Source organism: Bos mutus, chromosome 2 (assembly GCF_027580195.1).
Source record: "Bos mutus isolate GX-2022 chromosome 2, NWIPB_WYAK_1.1, whole genome shotgun sequence".
Taxonomy (NCBI): domain Eukaryota; kingdom Metazoa; phylum Chordata; class Mammalia; order Artiodactyla; family Bovidae; genus Bos; species Bos mutus.
The window spans coordinates 9,614,003-9,634,642 of record NC_091618.1 but is presented as its reverse complement, the minus strand read 5'-3'; the positions used below and the strand labels follow the sequence as shown (position 1 = coordinate 9,634,642).

Below are 20,640 nucleotides of genomic sequence, written 5' to 3'. Positions count from 1 at the left end.
CCAGATCACTGGACGTGTTACAAACTGCCTGCCAAATGAAGTGCATCAAAAGATGCTGTTTAGGGGCATCAAAAGGAAAGGCATGCCTGGCAGGCTAGACCCTTTGAATATATTCAGAACAAACCACTTACAGACTCACCACTTGCATAGAGTCCCCCTGCTCTAAGCAAATGGAATTAAAAGCCCCACCAGATCAGAGGGCTAACGGAATCCCTTACAACTTCTTACTGCACCAAGGGAAGCCATAACAACCTAAGGGGTTGCTGAGATATAACACACTTGACTTCCAAATTCTCTTGTGATCACGACTGATTCAGAAGGGAGTAGAGAGGGCATGACCAAGGACCCAACTACCAAGCGATATACAATTCATCAAAACACACCGTACCACATGGCAGGGGCAAAAGGAAAGAGAAACTTCTTAATTTTCTTGAAATAAAAGCTCTACTCAGAAAAGCTCCAGGTTTCAGTCCCAATCCGAAGATGCAGAAAGGAAGTGACCAGGCAGCAAACCAAAGGAGCCAGATTTAGTACCCAAGGACCAGCAAGAACGTGATCAGAGAGGGATGGGCCGGGGGCTGCCACAAAATGCGTGCATCAGCAAGCAGAAGTCTTGACTGCCACTCGACCTGTCACCCTAAATGCCAACTAGTTGGGGCCGGCAGAAACCTAGAATATCATTTCTTACTCCTTGTGCTTTCAAATTTATTCCTGGCCAGATCTGTTGTATGACTTTTAATAATAACAATAAAAAAAAGCATCCCTGGCTCTTTAACCGAAAGAACCCCCTAATTGATTCCCACAGTAATTAACCTGCATTTTACCTCAGAGAGCGGTAGTTAAGGAAGTCGGCACTGCTATTTATAACTCATCTCAAATTGAGGGCAGACTGCCTAAAATCTAACACATCCCAGCTGTACTCCTGTTTGAACTGGGGCCAAGGGAATTTTTTAAAGCAATCTTGGCACCGAATGAATGACACCAACAGTATGAGCGCGCGAGCGGTTGTGTTGTGGTGACGTAGCACTGGAGGTGGAATGGGAGGGGGCCAGTGTACTGTGATCCCTCTCGTGCACGCCTGCTGCTCGCTGAGTCCCAGTACAGTAAGCTGGGAACCGCCCACTGAGAGCCAAACACAGGAAAAGGCTTTTCCTGTGGAACGCCTTGAAGTGAGAAACACATGGCTAATCTGCATAAACGCGAAGCCATACCGCCCCTGCCAGGAAGGTTAGTGCTCGTAATCTCTGGCCATGAAGCTGGCTGCCTGGGAGGACTTGGACTGGCGCCTGATAACCCAGAAAGAGCCGAGAGAACAGATGGGTAAGGACCCCGGCAGAAAACAGCCCCAGGTCACGTGACGCGCCACATGGCCCCGCCAGCACAAACTATTGTCTGGCTGCGGAGCTCCCATACAAAGGCACCCGGCCTCAGCTTCCTGTGATTATAGGGACGGGCCGCAGCTGTTGATCCAGTTCCCGGGTGGGACCCTCCCCTACTGAGCAGCATTCCAGGCAGGGACAAGTAGAAAAAGTTAAGGTCTCTCGGCTTCCCCACAAGCTCCACATGGCCCCACTCAGATCTAAGGAAGGACTGAGCAGACTTCCATAAACAGAACCACCCTTTGCACCCCGAGATACACGTGTTGACCAGCATAAATCACTCTCGTTGTGCTCCCCTCCCCAGCCATACAGACATCTGTATCCTCATTCAGTCTTTTCTCACTCCTCCAGCACACTTCAAGGCTTTGAAGACTGGTCTAGGAGCCCAACCCCAATCACGGAGAAACTGCCCAGAAACCTGCTTATTTAGTTCTATCCCAGATCCTGCCTCCAACAATGAGATTCCTTCCTTTTCGTTTTGTCTTGCAGTTAAGCAGTCATTTCCCCACCGATAATGTGACCCAGGGCAGTAAGAGATTCTTTACTTCCTATCTGGTCTCACCAGCAGCATTCACTGATGATTTCCTGAATCTAAATTGATAATAAAAATCTCTCATCAAATCTACCCATACCTAACCCAGGAAATCAACCCACTTAGCCTATATGTCTTATCATTCATAACCTGAGAATCACACCCCATTTTTCTACTTCACAAGAGAGTGAAAATTCTTTCAGTTTAGTTCTAGTTCATTCAAGTTCTCAACAAACTGGTCATACGCCTGTGGTGTGAGAGGAATTACCAACCACTAGTTTACAACTACCACTCCAAAGAGACAGTTTAAAAAAAAAAATTCTTTCAAAGTTCTGTACATGTTCACAATATAAATAAAAAATCCAAAGTCAATGAAAAGTTCTACCTACCCCCATTCTGTTTACCGGAAGTGATTCCTGAAGATGAGGGCACATTCCTCTTTGCAGCCTTAAGTAAGAGCGCATTTCAAAGACATCACCTGAAGCATCAACCTCAAGGAACCCCTAGGAGGGGCTGCAACCAGACGACAGACTCAGCGACCTTCCAACCCACACTGTCTCGAAAGTCACACGAGGCTTGGCTTGTCCAGGCTCAGAGGTATTTAGGCTGTTGTGCTCCATCCTTCCAAACCAGAAGATCAGGGGATTAAAAGAAACAACCTCACTCAAGGCAGAAAAGAGAGACCAGAGCGGGAAAGTCATTGAATCTTCAGATCATGAGAGCCAACTGTAATAACCACCTCACAGCTGTCCATCCAAAAGAGGCATATGACAGAAAAACCACAACCAGGTGGCTGATAAATCTTTATTTCTTCGTTGGTTCCTGAAAGGGTCTTCAAATAAAGCAGCTAGAGCATCAAAGTAATAAATTCCCCAACAAATGATAAAGTTCTTCTCATTCAGAGCACTTTCATTAGCCACCTTTCACAGAGAAAGTAAAGTGGTCTTCCAAAAATGATCACTTTTTTGAAACACCAAACTTAGCAAACCAAATTCTCCCAATTTCCAATGAATTACAAAAACCTCTAAGAAAGACACACACCCTCTTGAGAAAGGTACTATTAAAACAGGGATAAAATATATAAAACAGTGAGGCCCCAAGACAAGACTTCCCTGACGGCTCAGTGGTAAAGAATCCACCTCCAATGCAAGAGACACAGGAGTTACACGTCTGATCCCTGGGTTGGGTTGGGAAGATCCCCGGGAGGAATAGCAACCCCCTCCAGTGTCGTCGCCTGGAAAATCCCATGGAGAGAACAGCCTGGTGGGCTACAATCCATAGAGTCACAAAGAGTCAGACACGACTGAGCATGTAGGCACACAAGGCCCCAAGACAGTAACTAAACAAAAATGAAATGCCATTTGATAAAATTAAACATCCCCTTCTTTACAACTTTTTAATCTGAAGAGTGAGGCAGCAGTACAACGTGGTGAGAAGAGTACACCAGACAGAGAACGCCTGGGTTTCCACCCCAGCTCTCTGACCAGCTGGGAGAGAGGGGCAGGTGCTAGCCAGGTCGCACCTTAACCTCCCCAGCTGCATACTAGAATCCTGCCCTCCAGATTCTGAATCAGCAGCTCTGGGATGGGGCCAGGAATCTCTTCAGGCGATTCTCCGGTCCAGTCTGGAAGCATTTGGGCTCCATGGCCTCCTTCCAAATTGCCTCCATCTCCAGCGCAGAGCACCTCGAGAACTCAGATGCACGTTCGGTTTTCCTTAGCCAAACAATGGTCTGAAGAGGGCAGTGCCCGGCCAATCGAGCAAAACCAGGAATGGAACTCAGATTCCCAAGTAAGCAGCACTCTCAAAGCTAAGATTTCCCCAAATTGTTAATACTCAATCCCTGACTGTCTTGTCCACCTAAGCACCTATTACTAACAATTACTACAAGCTTTACTTATTTATCTTGTTCACTGTCTATACCCTAGAGTAGAACATAAGCTCTGGGAAGGAACATAAGACACCTGTATGTAAAACACACTTACCCACTTTAAGAGGAAAAGAAAGGAGACTGTGAAAGAGAAAGTGGGATTCTGTAGGTCTGGCAATTCCTACCAGCATTCATGTTGAGAGGAAATGCTTTGGCTAAACATTAGGTCAATCCTAAGAGCTCTGCCTCCAACGTCTCTGTCCTTCAGTTTCTATATCAACAGAATAGAGATGACAGTAATAGCACCCTCAGGGTTGAATGAAATAAGTTATTAAAACAAAACAACACAAGACACTGTTCTTTAAACCACCTGGACATGCTCCAGCCTCAGAGTCTTTGTACTCACTCATCTCTCCACTTGGAATACTCTTTCTCCTTCCAGGTATTAGCACAGCTCTCTCACGTAAAATATCACTTCAAACTGACCTCCCCTGGTGCACCTATTTAAAATTTCAATCCAGCACACTTCTCGCAGCTGACCCCTGATTAACTTTGCTTCTGAGCACATATCACTAAGCATACTATATGCTAAAGTTTACTTATTTATCTTGTTTAATGTCTATACCCTAGACTAGAATATATAAGCTACAAGGCTAGAATATAAAGCATGTATCTGTGTTTAAATGATAGCTGTATCCTCCAAAACTTAACTTTAGCTATTATCATCTACACAAATCCCAAATTTCTAGCAATAAAGCTTAGAAACCAGAATAGTTAAGGTCCAGTCCCACACACTCAAGACCAGAAACCCAAAGTGGTCAACTAGAAGTTAACAAATTACTTCCTTCTCTACACCCTCAACAGGAGAAAAAGCAGAATGGAGCTGAAAGTGGTTTCAAAATACCTACTTAAAAAACAAAAGCACACAAGCCAGACACCAAAAGCGTTGACCAGTCCAATTCTCAAGCTCCACCTACTTTCAGTGTGTTCTTCCAAAGGAATTTCTCAATAGCTCCTTCCAAGAATCCTGACAGTAAAGTCCAACAGTTTTCAACCAGGACAACACGAGCCCCTGAGCAGCGTTTGGAAACAAATGTATGAAAGTGCCTCTTTGGTTATCACAGCAGTTCTGTGGCATTACTGGCGTTTGTTACCTGGGGAGCAGGATGCCAACTGTCCTGCAATGCACTGCCACACAAAGAAGAGCCTCAGAAACAATGGACTCCGGCCCATTACAAGCTGAACCTGAGACAGAGAATTTCCTGTAACGCTTGACTCGGGAGCAATGGAGGGAAAGGGAATCAGAACTGACTGGTACTCATCCCAAGTACAAAGTCACCCACTAGCCAAGATAATCATAAATTAAATATTTACTTTATGAAATAGTTGGAAGATAATTTATTGAAGGTGGTACTTTCCCAGTGTGTTAATCACAATTATACAGTTATTTGTGGTTATTTATATATATACATCTTTCCCTACTAGAAAGTACTCCATGGCATTAGAATCCTGGTGCCTGATGCACTGTAGAAGCTCATTAAATATTTGCTGCATTACTGTAAGCAAGTGCTGAATGGCAGGTAGATACAGGTTTTTCAAAAAAAGTTTTGCCACAAGACTTCTTACACTGGCAAGTCCCAACTATTGTATGCTTTAAATGAGACAATTTCAGTAACAGGACTGGACAATTAAATCAGCTAAAAAAAAAGTTCTTATCCTGAAAATTCTTGAGAAATGAAGCATGATCAAAGCCTAAGAAATCTTGATGATATACAAGGAAGACAGAGTGGTAATACTGTATCCCCAGTACATGCTTAATAATTAAAAACTTAATGTACAGATTTTGCTACCCACACTAAGTGTTATGAGTTGACATCAGAAAAAATATATTTCCTCCTGCAAGCCATCATTTGGTACTTCTACTCAGGAAAGGACCTTAGTGTGGATGGACCACAAGCCCAAACAAGAGGGGCAGTTTTTTAAGACATTTTCTTCCCTACCTATTTGTCATTCATCATGAATTGATACGGTACACTTAAGGGATACCTGGAGAGACAAGGGTCACATAACCTTACAAACGGAGCTTTACCCAGGAGAGTACCTATCAACTTTTCAGTAAGGACAACACTTCTAAATCACACCTAGTTCTTTTGACCTGGTTTCTAAAATACTACTCTTTCTTCCATGTATTAAATTGCTCTGCGGGTAACTGCTCAGAAACAAAGAAAAAAAGGCAAAAACTGTTCTTAACCAAAAAACATTAAGGCCTTCTTGCCTTCTCTTTTAAAAAGCTCTCTTGCCCCCTCCCTACCCTCTATTCCTTTTATCTCCAAAGTTGGACTGATCTGGCATGGGTTATATAAAAAGATCCTAAACTTCTCTGAGTACACAGTTCTACATTCTGCCAGTTTTTTCTTCTTTACTAAAAAAGATATCTGTGATACATCACTTGGCTGTAGGAACATGACTTACATGCAGCAGGGGATTCTGTATGTCATCATGCTTTGACTGTCATCAATCCAACCAAGTACTATGTTTTTGATAAAGATACTGAGAAAAGGCAGCCATATCACTATTTCATTAATTCCTAGGGCTGCCTTGGACCACTCTCCAAAAATGCCAGCCTTTCCCTTGGTCCCCCTACGTCCACTGGGACTACAACAGGTACAATAAAATAAATTAAAGACTGGCTGAGGGAACAGCCAACCTTACTAAGATTATGCTGTTGTTCAGTCACCCAGTCGTGTCTGACTCTCTGCGACCCCATGGACTGCAGCACGCCAGGCCTCCCTGTCCCTCACCATCTCCCGAAGTTTGCCCAAGTTCATGTCCATTACATCGGTGATGCCATCCAGCCATTTCATTCCCTGCTGCTGCTGCTGCTGCTAAGTCGCTTCAGTCGTGTCCGACTCTGTGCGACCCCATAGACGGCAGCCCACCAGGCTCCCCCGTCCCTGGGATTCTCCAGGCAAGAACGCTGGAGTGGGTTGCCATTTCCTTCTCCAATGCATGAAAAGTGGAAAGTGAAAGTAGGAAGTCACTTGGTCATGTCCGACTCTCATCGACCCCTTGGACTGCAGCCCACGAGGCTCCCCAGTCCCTGGGATTCTCCAGGCAAGAATACTCTGAGATGCTTCCAAATCAGGCTTTTTAAAGGTCATTAGTTCCCCAAATGAAAAACCAGAGTCCTTCCTATAGATTCTCCAATTCTCTCTTCAGAGCTCCCAAAGTACCTGGGTACCAACCTCCTCTATACCACTGTCCACACAAATGTGTAAAGAGCCTAGCTTCATCATTTATACCAGAAATACATGAGAACAGACCAAAGATACCAGCTGTCTTTCTTGCTATCTCTGGCCAGTATAATCAAATTGGGATGGCTACTTGGCATGCTAAGCTATGGAAATCTAGCTAATATTTATCTATACCCCCACCCCCAAGTCTGTTTTGGCTCACAGACTCTTTTGAGACTGTCTTATTCAAGGCACACAGAATTTCCCTTTGGTAAATATGTCTGGGTGGGTGAACACAGCTATCTCAATCTCATTTTATTTTAACCCAAAATACCATAATGAGACCACATATTGGTCACTTGAGGTTTTATGTAGGGGTTTTAAAGAAGCCAATTCAAAGCTGCACTGGGAAAGCAGAAGATCGAAATCACAGACTAGAAAGAAAAACAAGAATGTTACAAATCTGTCCTAGACCAACAGAACCCCCAAAACAGACTGAGGGCTGAGAAACAATCCCTAGACCAAAGGAAATAAAGTGGGAAAGGAGAACAGGCAGAGATCACCTAGGGAACTCTGGTTTATTAGTTAATTAGACAAAGGCACGTCCTGCCTCCAGTTAGCCAGGCCATTCCAACAGAGGCGAGCAGACACCAGGAATCTTCACTGAAACGATGTTGTCCTGAAAGTGGTACAAATTGCCTCTCCAGTTCTTGTAAGACGTTTTACCAGCTCTGATGTGTTAAAGTTACTGATGTCTCCCAATGTGCTCTGCATTCTACTAACAGAGTCAGACACCAAAGGAGAGAATGAAAAAGCAAGAAAGCAAGAACAGAGAGAAAATAAAGCTAAATGGCAGAGGGATGATACAGTGAGTCTAGAACACAGAAACACACACGGAGCACATGACTCCCTGCCAGAGTATTCATCTGTACATACAAATACCAACTCACAGATCAAACTGTCAACATACTGCCTCCTGGAAGCCTCTGCCTTCATCGCAGCCGGGTCACAGCGATCACAGTTTCCCTACTCAGGCAGGAGGGAAAAGTGGTCTGGTACAGGAAACTTATTTTTAATGGGAAGGATTCAGAAACCACATAGGGTTTTCAGAAAGCCCACATGAACTAAACACTGGTTCTCCACTTGGTCTTTCCATTATTAATGTTTATTATCTGACCATTTCTGTGCCAAGCACAATCCTTAAGACATACAACGAGGGACAGGTCGTGGCTCAAATGTCCATTACTCAAAGAGACCTCATCCACTTGGTAACTTGTCAGGAGTCTTCTTAGAGGGTTTATTTACTAGGACTTGACAACAAGTGACACAAGGAAAGGAAAAACAACAAAACTCAAGATGGCCACTGGGACAAGGGGCCGGAATGAGAGATAGAGGGAAGTTATTAAGAATGATCTACTCAGGGACCACCAGATTCTCAGATCGGCTGGCCATCAACAAGCTGAAAGGTTATCGTAGCATTTAATTAAGGCTCCCATACTAGCCTCTGAGCAGCGTTTTCAAGAATCAGTTTTCTTAACTGGTCATACTTGGAGACCACCATAGGTCACCATCCTAAAATGAGCTTTTCCACCTTCATCAACCAACCAGACCACAGGTTCAGATTATCCTCACGCTATGCCACCAAAGAGCTAGAAGAGAAAGAAATGGAAGGCAGGGAGTCCCTAGGTCCTATAAACAGAGTGTGTCCTTACTGCATAGTAGAAAATATACTATGTGCATCAAAAGTATTTTTTAAAAAAAAAAAAAAAAGTATTTCCTTTTTTCTCCCCCAACTCCAAGCACTTTTAAACTTTTCTCTAACTAATAACACACTTTGAACACAATGTGAGGGGCAGATACATCTGAAACATTTTAGCCTTTGGTACAATTTGGAAGAAGCCCCTCAGGTAATTCAGATATACTCTGTAGCCTAGATGAGCATAAATCCAGTTCTCAAGCTTGAGTATGCACTACAGTGGCCTGGAGGTCTCACTGAAACACACTGTCACAGCTTCAGATTCAGCAGGTCTGGATGAGTCTTTGCACTTCGAAACAGGACCCAGGTAGTGCTGGGTGATGACGGACGGTTAGGGATGACACTGAGAACCACTGTACTAATGTACCTATCAAACTAGAACAGATGCTTAACAAAACTTGTTGGGGTTTTGTTGTTTTAGCATTAATACAACTCAGATGTAGCTAAATACTACAGGGCAGCTTTTAATTTAGCAAAGACCAATGCTGTGTTTAAGCACTCAATTCTATCCCCTTCTCAAGCAGAGGCCTCTACCAACTAGGAGTTGTGTTCAAATTTCAGTTGATAAAAAATAATACTTTCAAAAAAAATAATAATAATACTTTCATATATGTTATTTAACATTGACTACAGTTGCAAGGCAGGTAGTTTTCCTCCTTACACAGTTGAGGATACAGATTCAGAGAAGTTAAGTGACCTGCATAAAGTCACACAGCCTAAGGGAACTTTAAACCTCAATTTCAGAACTGACTCTAACATGAAACCGCGAGGCACTTAACCTTTATGTGTTCACTCTCTTGAAGTGGAAAATTAAGACAAAAATCCTCATCTCTCCAGTGAGTGCCCCAAGTTCTAGAAAGTAAAATCACTCGGCAAACATTTTCATAATGCAAGTTATATTCACTTAGATCAAAGTGAAGGTTTCTATCTTTGAGTCTGAATCCTACCTCCACCCCCACTGTCAAAGAGAACAGGGCCTCAGGACCAAATGCTGCCAATTCTTACCACTGGTATCATACAGCCATTCATCAGAAACCTAAATAAAAATCTAAATGGAAGAGATGGATGGGACAGAAATCTTGGCATAATGTCAACTGTAACTAAAGGCTTTTCAGTCTTTCACCCCATGTAAGAGTTCTAGACTATTGCAAAAATAATGTCCCAACAAGCTCCAGTGCTTGAATAATTTATTTTGGATAAGCAAACTTAGTATTTTATAATGTTACATAGTTCTGGAGAATCAGACAAACCTAGATTCAAATCTGAACTCTACCTTTTACTAGTTTTTTTTGCCCTAGGGCAAATTTCTCATTCTTACTCTACTTTCTCGTCTGTAAAGTGGGAGGAGTAACAGTAGAACCCGCCTTTCAGGGTTTTGAAGATTAAATGAAGAAATTCATGGAGACACACAAGCATAGTGCTTGGCACACAGTAAGTACTCAAAGACATGGCAGTTGTCAGTAATAGTCACCTCTGACATGCCATCAGTAGAAAACACGGAACTCAGTGAGGTCCCTGGTCTATCCCTGGCCCAGGACAAAATTGTGGACACATTAACTACTGAAGTGATCCCCAAATCTTTTATAACTTTGGCAGCCCAGACTCCTAAACAAGTAAAAAAGTTAGAAGTCTAGAAACAAAAGGCAGGCTAATGCTCATGAAACTCCATCACTTTGTGGCCAGAACAGAATCTTGTCCAAAATGCAAGAGAGAATGCCATCTGTATTCACCAGAGAAGATGCAGTAACAAACAGTAACCTATTTCCAGCATTTCTGCTCAGGTGACTTCTTTAAGAACAGCAGAAAGCAGTAATAAGGTCTACCCAAGAGACAGGGGAAATCACTGGGCAAGAAGAGCCCAAAGACATATCTGTTTCCTCTAAAAGGAAGCACCCAGCACGAGGTAGCCTTTAATCCTCTACCACGTGGCTGAACTCACACTCTTCTTAAAGTCAAAGTACACCAGGCACCAGTCAGTTGAGAATAAACAGCTGGATCCAGATGCACTCATGCAAGTTGTGACCTCAAGGAAAACAGGAGGCAAAATAAAAAACACTAAGCACACAGCAAATGGGTTTTCAAACGACTGACATCACACCAGTCCCTCATCTCCCCTGCTGCTGTCATGCTGCTGCTAGATCTTGAAGGGGGAGTTCCTTTTAACAGAGATGTCTATAAACAAGCAAGCTGAAAGCTAACAAGTTTAAGAGGGAAACGCATACAAAATTCTTGGCTGCTGGTGAAGAGCCACAAAAAAATCATGAATGCGCCAGTGCCAAGGGAAGAGGAAGTCTAATATCTAACACTGCAGACTTGGGAACCCAGAAGCAATGAAGCCATAAGGAAGCCCAAATGCAAAAAAGGCAAGGGGGAAGCACATGGCACATTTCCTCTTCATATTCAAGCAGCAACTCTGGGCCTGAAGAGCACATAGCCCAGTGCCCAAAAGCCCCTTAGTATTTCATATCAACATTAACTTCCTGGAGGGCGACAAAAATCTGTCCTGGATTACTGAGTGATTTCTAATATGTACCATAACCAACACTAAGTCAACATTTCAGGGATCAAATTTCCTACTTGGCTGCATGTTGGAATGCATTCTTGGCATCAGACTTCCTCCCACTGCAGTCCACCCTTAGAAAATGCAGACGCCACTGGGAAATAAAGATTCAACCTGTCCCAAGACCATCTTCTAGTATGCACAAATGACTAACAAAAATAAACAAAAGTTCACTCAGATGTCCCTTCAAATTCACTAATGCCATCCATTTAAACAGGGGGAAGAGTGAGTTCAAGGAAGAATACTCAGGACAGTTAAGCCAATATTCACCCTAACTTGGATTCTTCTAAAACCTAGATTGACTGAGAAGTTCATCTCAGCCCCTACAAACTTGCTGCTGAACCACTGTGCCCATTTCCAAGTTGCTGGAAACTCATTTTTGCAAAATGCCAGAACGGCCAGGAAAAGGTGGTGAAAGAGATATTTCCAAACTAGAATCTGTATTCAAGACTCCATACAACTTTACATGGGAACAGCATAACCCACCCTCCTCCTCCAGGTGGAAGCCCTGTAGTAACCTGGCACTGGATCCTCCATGCACCTTTAGCTGTTAAGCATCTACTTAGAGCCCTTTGAGAAGTGCCAAAAATTGCTTGTGATCCAATCACACATGGACCAGCAGGTAAAGAGAAACCAAAATTACTACATTAAAGAGGCTCCTATAAGGAATAAGCATGTGTTTGCAGCATTTAGGAGCTTCTTGGCCATAGCCAACCTAGTCAAAAACAATATTGAAGGCCATTTCTGTGAACAGATGGGCAAACTGCGTATATGCAGGTTTACCCGTCCAACAACCCTCAATATAAGGTCTGATCCAAGCAACTCAGCTTGAGCATGGCTCCCAAATCTTCAAAAACAGCAGCAGTCTAAGATCTGGACAGGTACCTCATGGCTCCTGTTTTAAGAAAGGTCAATTACCTCTGCCAAAAAAGAAAAAACTCAGGTTCTCTAACCAAAGTTGAACCACGGACACTGAAGCATCCAGGGCACACAACTCTGAAGGTGACACAACCTTCCAAACCCAAAATTACTACAAAAGAGGCCCTGAACTGGCCAAGAACTTGGCAGGTTGTACTAAAGGCCCCATGTAACCACAGGAACCACTAAGACCCTGAAACCACTCTCTTTCATGGAATTGGTTACAGTCCAAATCCCCAAAGTCACCAGAATGAGACAACTACAGGTCTGGGGATGGATGTGTAATTTGGATTCTGTAAAGCCCGTGAAACTCAGAGTAGCACTATGAAAAAGCAAATTAGTAATTTAACTTTCCCTTTTTTGGACATTTAACTTCATAAATCACTGCCTCTGAAAAGCTGTCCCAGGTTTACCCTGCCCAAATCTCATTGCTCCTTATTCCCAGATTCCTTCAGGCCATACACTTAGTTTGGTCTATATCCATTTATAAAACCTTGCTCTGCAAGTTTTCCAAATGTGTGCACATAAGCATGCTTCCCAAGAAAACTAAATTCCTCTGAAGCAGATATTGCCTCTATCTCTCAAGTCCCTCCCTAGTATCTAGTAGATATGTTCAGACAGAGCTACTTCCCACTCTCATCTGAAACTCCAGACCTCCCTGAGCTAGAAATCAGGCTCTTAGCAACAAACCTGAAGTTCTAAGACCCTCCCTACCACCATACTGGGAAAGGCCTGGATAACCAATGTCAGTGTCAACCCAAGTTTTTGTATCTTGTTTTAAAACAAGCTGATAGTCTTTGGTAAGTGAGCTGAACCTAACTAAAAATTATGGTCAGAGCCTTAATTACATTCATACTCCCTACTATCGATACTATGTTGGGTCAAAAAGGCACTTCCAGGAATCTGGTCTAAAAAACACTTCTTGAGAAGAAAACTGGTGTCAGAGCCAGTGGATTACGTTTGAAAAGGGACTTTGAGAAAGTAAATCCAGTCATCTCACAAGACCACCAAGGGAGATTACGATCAGAAGACAGTTCAAACAATTCTAAAATACTTCCTCCTCCATAAAAAGGATGTTTCACTAAAACAACCCAGAAACGTGTTTAATCCTAAAATGGCAATTTTAAAAACAAAAATTGAATCTACCCACATAACCCTTCAGGCAAGATTTGTTGAGTCCCCAAACACTGTACTGAAACCTGGGGCATTAATTTTCATATATAAATAAGTGATGCATAGGAGTCCAGTAAAAACTACATAAATAAACACAGCCCTTGGAGTGGGCTTATAATCCTGAGAGCCAAAGCACAACAGAGGCTTGGGACAGACAACACCTAAGTTGTAGTATCTTTTTTTCTCTTTATAGTATTCTAAAAATGCAAACCCCAGCCCTAAAAACATCTCACCAAACTACAAAACCTTTCTGAAAGAACAAGGCTTTAAATTTAAAACTCACAGTCTCATAAACAAAGTTTAAGAAGCACACTTAATTCACTGACTGAAACTTAGGTCCTTCTTTCCAAACTTCTGTTTATTTTCACTCTGAACTGCAATCGATTTTAAACAGGGCTCCACGTGTCCTGAACTTAGCACGGAGCCAGGAGGCTTCTCTTCCACGGCATCATCTTTTCACTTCAAACTCTTTTAGATCATCTCTTATCTCCATGCTCCCTGCCCTCACCTCCACCCCCACATCACTCTCTCTTCTCTATCCCCAGGTCTTTTTCTTCAATGTTATTTTATTCCACCACGTGAAAAGAAACTAGCATTATCTTTGCTTGAAAACTGTTTATTAATTTGCCTGTCAAACATTCTATAGAGCCGTTTACATCTTACTACAGAAACCTCCTGGGTACATATTGACAGCTCAGCAAGTATTTACACAAAGCTCTGAAACATTTGGTTCCTTCCGAGAGAAGAAGCTGCTGTGTCAAGCAGAGAATTATCAAACACCTTTCCCTCATTCATAAAGGGAAGCTTCCTTCTAGCACCCCTCTAAGATGCCTAAATTACACTTTTTAACTGCTAAACCAAGAGGAGAAAGACCGGAAATTCAGGGGCACTGGAGAACACCTGAGAGAACAGCATTTCCAGGACCAATTGCAAACCACACCACCTGGTTTAAAAACAACAACGACAACAGCAAAACCAGGGCTATGAGAAAGCAGTACACCTACAAAGCTGACCCTGAAACACTTAAGCTTTTCCTGTTCCTGTTCCAGTCTCAGGAACTTTTACTCCTCTCTCAGCAAAACTTACAGGGCAAGTTCAGGCACTCAGATTACAACCAACTGCCCAAACCAGACCTAGACCTGCCCAAACACCAGAAGAAGCTGGAGAGCTTAATGCTGCCTCTCCCCACCTTCCTATCCTGCCCCAGAAAAGATACGGTGTTAACATTCAATTTATGAACATCCACTCCTCACTCCATTCCTAATCTACCTCCAAAATCGTCTTGTGGAGATTTTGAAGGAACTATTTTTCAAGTCTTGCTTTAATGAAGTCTGCCTAATTTTTTCAATTACTACTTAGTGTTTTAATACCACAAGCCAGGTGGAATGACTAATGACAAACAGATTAACAGTCTCAAAGCAAAGGAGTCTGGTAGGGTTCTGCGAAGGGCCACAGACACAGTGGTACCCAACTATTTAGAGCCTGATTCTGTAAATCCTCAAGAGAAAACAGCCTCGAGTTCCATGAGCCCAGGGGAAGAAAGATGGTCTCTGGATCCCTATCGAAAAAGGTACAGGAAGAGGCTGCCCTCCTAACAAGCCAGGTATGGAAGCACAGACAGATACACAGCATCAGAGAAGAAGGTCATGCAGTCCGATGAAGAGAAAATGAACCAGAGAAGGCAAATGCCCTGTCCAAAGTCACACAGCTTAATCCAGGGCTACATATGGAGCCAAAGCTTCTCTTCCCAACTCCTGTGCTCCTCACCCCTCACTACTGCGCCACACGCAACTCGATGCACAACAGTAACGATAATGACCAATCTAACCAGGAAAAACTCAAGAGAAAAGCAAAGGGAATCTAGGACTCCATATCAGAGATCAAGGTATCACTCCAGCTCACAGGCAGCAAAGAACTGTTCAGTGCCAATTTATTCTGAATACCATATTTGCATGCTTCAGATCCTTCTCTAGAATTTTGGGATTTGTAGCCAATCAATACCACCTTTTGAGGGACGGGGATGGGAAAAGCCCCTGACCATTACTTTGTTAGCTGATTTCCACATTTCAAAAAAGGTTCACTAACTTTGTAAAAGGCTTGCTAGAGACGTCACACACTACAGGAGTCAATCTAACATATGAATGTTTAATGCAATCCAGGACATCTTGTTACAGCAGGTGCCACTTGTCATGGTAACTCTGTGTCACACACAAATGAAGGAACCTTAAAAAGTCCCCACAGGGCCCATAACAAAGAAGCCAGCTTTGGTCCTGACGGCTTTCTCTCTTCTCTCACCATCAACCCCACTCCATTACCCCCAGTTCTCTCGTGGAGAGCAGAGACACATGAAGCCCTTACAACTAAAGTGCTGTCTCAATGTGGTTACCCTGATCCCTCCTACTTGAGAGAACTCCAAGAGTCCTGTGTTTCAGCCAGCCCAGAATTTCTGCCAGTAGGCATTCCCATAATAAGCCTAGGATTCCTGTGTTTGTTTCCCAGGAGTCGGAAGTACCGTTTGATATTTCCATAGCAGGAACTAACAACCAAGCTTCTACAATCAAATTCACTTTGATCCTGGACTACATATTCTATTGGATTTTTTTTTACTTTGATGAGCTGGTACTACTCTCAAGGTACTATAGCTAAAAGCATCCCAAGTAAAAAGCTTTAAGTGAGGTTCAGTCACATTGGTGACTGAAAAGTATTTCATTACTAGCAGGATACAACTCTTTGAGATACAATTTTACTTATGGAAAGGCTTAAAGGAAATGTCTGTTTGCTGGGATCTTTCCAGCTCCTGTGAAAAGACACAGCCACAATACACACACTTATCTAATCTTTCTTTCAAAAAGGCAGAGTCAAAGGAGAGCATTACTATCTTAGATGTGTTAATCAAGTATCTACAAAAAACTGTTAATTCAAGACTGAGGGAAAGAAAAGAACAGAGCAATATCTTATTATTTAAGAATGTTAAGAACAGGCCATCATGGTCTGACAAGAAATTTATCCTTAAGTAGCAAAAAGGAATTCAGTATGAAATCTATCCACCTACAACCTTCATCTAGATGACATATCTGAAGCAACCTACAAAACTGGAAGTTGCACTGTCTCTCCTAAGAGTGAATGCTCTCCAGCCCATGGCTGTGGGTCTCAGGAGAATAGGCAAATGAACTGAAATCCAACAGGAATCTATGTTGTGTGAGGTGCTAAGCCTGGTAATGTTAAAAGGGAGTCAGAAAAGTTGCCCAAAGGCAGCACAGACAAGGATTGTATCTATTTTCCGACCTTTTACCCCGCATAGAACATAGTACCAAGTACATACAGAATGCTCAAATATTTAATGACTGAAAAGCAGAAAATGCTATACGGTAAACGTTATTTAAAAAAAAAAAATTTGCCTGAATATCCCCAAACTTAAAGAATTCAAATTAATTTTTGTTTTTAAATGAGCCTTGACTTACCCCAAATTTTTTCTCCAATGATTTAAGAAAAGTAAATTTCTCAGCCCTCTTTCCCCCTCCTCCACAAATAAAGGGGGAAATGAGAGGAAAGAGATATAAACTATAGAATTACCCAGAGACAAGAGGATGTTCTAAAACAAAATTTATCCTCCAGACACTAGGAATCCAATTTAAAATTTCCCTATTTCTTGCCCAGATATAGGACATCATGGAAGACATGGAGTCAAGGCATAGACCTCTAAACCTGCTATCTGACACAACTACTTTAAAAAAATCCCAGCTCCAAGTAACAGTGGAAAAGCAGTTCTAGAATGGGGAAGGTATATATATATAATTAGGCCACCTAAGTGAACAAAATGTGAATAAAATCTCACAGGACAAAAGTACAACTGGGTACTGCTGAGAGAGGGACAGACATGAAAAAGGATCAAGCCTTTTCCCCTGCTTTGAAAAGATGACTCCATAGAACACCCAATATTCCTGACCAAAGCATTGAAGACAGAGCACGATGAAGAAGGAAGAGCAAAATAAAGCAGAATGCACAGAAACATACCTAAAAGTTGTAATTTCTAAGCAAATCTTAAGTATCATTGTAGGTCATATTTTTATTATCTTGGAAGACAGAAATAAATGGAACTTAAAATGCAGAGAAAAAAACTGACCTGTATTTCAAAGCTGTAAAACGATGACAAAATAGAAAACTTGGTTTTTTTATATTCCAGGAACAAATGATAAATTTCACCAAACCAAGCCTTTAAGAAACGGTACCTCTCAAGATCATGAAAGATGTCCTTCCCTTTAAATTGAGTTGCTCTCCCAAAGTTTAATTAACAAAAGAAAAGTGTTAACAAGATTCAACATGTAAACAAAGAATGACGCCAGCCTTCCTTAGAACACTTAAATGTGAAATTCTCTCTCAGAAAGCCTCCAGTTCTCAGTTTTCTCTTACCCCCTCTGATAAAGATCCCACATTTGCCACTCAATAAAAAGCTCAGTAAAATAATTTCAATTCTGCAAAGCGAACAGGGTCAAAATTACTCAAGACAAACGCATCTTCAGAGCCATCAAAGAAGTCATTTATACCATCAGGAAAGTCACAAAACCAAAACAAACAGCAAACCCATTGTAGAGAAAAACTCAGCTACTGTTCGGACAACACAGAATCTATTTCAGGCTGCATAAAACATAACAAGCAAAATAAATCCAAGGTACAAGCAAAATGCCACTGCCTCCTCTTTTGTTCCGGGCACAATGTAACAAGGGCAGCCTGTCTGGGGCTCTGCTCCTGCTGATACAGTATTGCTGCTTAAACCTCCCTCCTCAAGGTCACAGCCAATTTCAGCTCTGGAATAAAAGGCAGATAGTGGCAGCGATGGTTTGGGTTATCACTGGCAGAAAAGCAGAGTGTAAAAGTTTATGAGCTCATCAGGATTGTTGTACCATTACATCAGAGGCAATTATAAATGGCCAAGAGCAGGAGATGGGGAGCCAATCAGATCACAGATAGGATGTCAACCTAAGACCAACTGTCTCCTGGCTTTGACAGAAGGATTTTACCTCCATAATTCAAATCCCAAACCAAAGCAATCTGCACTTACTACTCCAATCACTCAGCTGTTTACCAGCACTTCCAGGGAGAAGCCCAGGCCACTGGGCCGACGGAGACTAAGACAGGAGACGACCCGGGCTGCCCAGGGTGAACCGAAGCCGGCCTCTAGCTGCTCCCAAGCAGGCCCCTGCCCTCCCTCGAGGTCCCCCCGAGCCCGAGGGGCCCCCTCCTTGAAAGCACAGATGGGGACCGGCCTAGAGGAAGGTAGGGAGGGCAGAGAGGAGCGGCAGGTGAGCAGAGAACTGTTCACTCAACTCCCGACCTCCGAGGGCTGCCTACACCCCTAACCTGAGCCCCCAACACCCCCTCACCCCGGGCCGGGCCCTTTTCCCGCACACCCGGCTCCGCACCCCTCTGAAGACCCCCCGGAGCTGGAAGGGACCCGGGGGGGAGGAGGAGGGGAGCAGACACCTCAAGGAAAGCCCCACACAAAGGCTGAAGGAGGGAAAGAGAGGAAGGCAGACGGGCAGCCATTTTAAGAGAGAAAGAGCGAGACAATGGCAGCTCCCCAGCAGTGGGGGCCCCAGACTGGGGGTAGCCCACGGCCGTGGCCCGCTCCCCGCCGCCGCCACCCACTCCCAGGACCCCCCACCCCAATCGCCACAGGCCCCCCCACCCCACTCAGCCGTGTTACCTGCGGGGTCCGGGCGAGCTGCCCCCCGCCGCCGCTGCTCCCAGGGCTCATGGGCGCGTGGTGGCTCCTTTGTTGGGCCCCTCCCGAGGCGGCCGCGGCCGCCGCCGCCGCAGCAGCAGCAGCCCCCCAGCACTGTGAGGCCATGTCCGCCGGGCCCTTGCCGGCGCCCCCGTCCTGGGGCCCGCCGCCGTAGTCGCCCCCGGGGTAGCCCTGGTAGCCACGGGCCGAGCTGGGCGACGTGAGCAGTTGGTTGAGGGTGGGGGTGGCGGTGGGCTGGGGGGTTCCCCCTGCGGCCGCTGAGGGGCCGCCTCCCCCCATGGCCCCGAAGCGCTGCTGAGCGAAGGACGAAGACGACGAGGAGGCGGAGGCGCTGGAAGAGGGAGGCGGCTTGGAGCCGGCGGCCGCCGCCGCCGCGCCGGAGCCCGGAGTGCCACCTCTCGGGGAGCTCAGCGCGTAGGCCTGGGGGGGCGGGGGGTAGGCGCTGCGGTTGGGGTAGTAGGAGTTGTACTGGTGGTTGGGGAAGCCGTGGTCGTGCGAGTTCTGCTGGGGCCCCGCGTAGGGCTCCAGGCCCCCGCCGCCGCCGCCGCTCTGCAGCGCTGCCAGGCCAGGGCTTTGTTGTCCGCCATGTTGTTGGTGGAAGACGGCGGCCGCGGCGGCGGCGACGGCAGACGGGCTCCGGCCGTAGGGTTGCCCGAAGCCGTAGGCTGGGGGCGGCAAGGCGGCCGCGGCTGAGTGAGGAGGCGCCCCCACCCCGTCGCTGCTGCCGCCGCCACCGCCGCCGGGCGGCTCCGTGAGGTTATTGTTCAGGGCGGGCCTAGGGCCCGCGTTCCCGTTCGAGTTCTTCAGGTCCGGCTCCGCGCCGGGCCCGCCGGCTCCGCCGCCGCCGCCACCCCCATTGCTCTCGGCCCCGTCCTGCAGCTCCTTTCCCAGTGGCTGCGGCGGCCCCACGGCGGGGCCCTCGCTTTCCTGCCCGGCGGCTGCCTTCATTTCCCCGCGCTCCGCCGCGACCGCCGCCGCCGCCTCGCCCCCCGCCTCCTCCCGCTGCTGCTGCTGCTGCTGCTCCGCTTTCTTCAGCTCCGAGGGCGGCGGCGGCGGCGGGTTGCCCAGGCTGCTGGCGGCGGCGGGGGCGACCTGCGCGGCCATGATCCCCGCTGTCTCGTCCGCGGAGAGACCCGGCCCTGTCTTCGTCTTCTCTCACCCCCCTCCCACCCCACCCCGCCCCGGGGCCGAGTCCCCTCGGGCTTCCCTCCCCACCCGCCCGGGCGGGCCTCGCGGGGCTCCGCGGCTTTTGCGCTGCGCTCGCTCGCTCGCTCGCTCCTCTCCCCCCCGCCCCGCCGGCTCAGGCTCCGGGCTGGCGGCGGCGGCGGAGGAGGAGGAGGCGGCGGCGGCGGCCGAGGCGCCGGCGGCTCAGCTGCTCCCGGCTCTGTAAGCTCGGGACCCGGCTCTCCCGGCTCATTCCCCCCCAAGCCCTTGCCTGGGAATGAGGGGGGCGGTGGAGGCTCCGCTCCCCAGGGC

At 45.7% G+C, this 20,640-nt stretch overlaps 1 protein-coding gene across 1 annotated transcript in view; it reads right to left on the bottom strand.

The window, feature by feature from the left end:
- The window catches only part of ARID1A (AT-rich interaction domain 1A), a 68,572-nt gene extending 48,225 nt beyond the window's left edge, over window positions 1-20,347 (bottom strand). The window contains 1 exon segment of the mRNA XM_070383321.1: window positions 19,126-20,347. Coding sequence (XP_070239422.1) covers window positions 19,126-20,268 — 1,143 coding nt within the window. The 5' untranslated portion in view covers window positions 20,269-20,347.
- Between the last annotated feature and the right edge of the window lie 293 nt (window positions 20,348-20,640).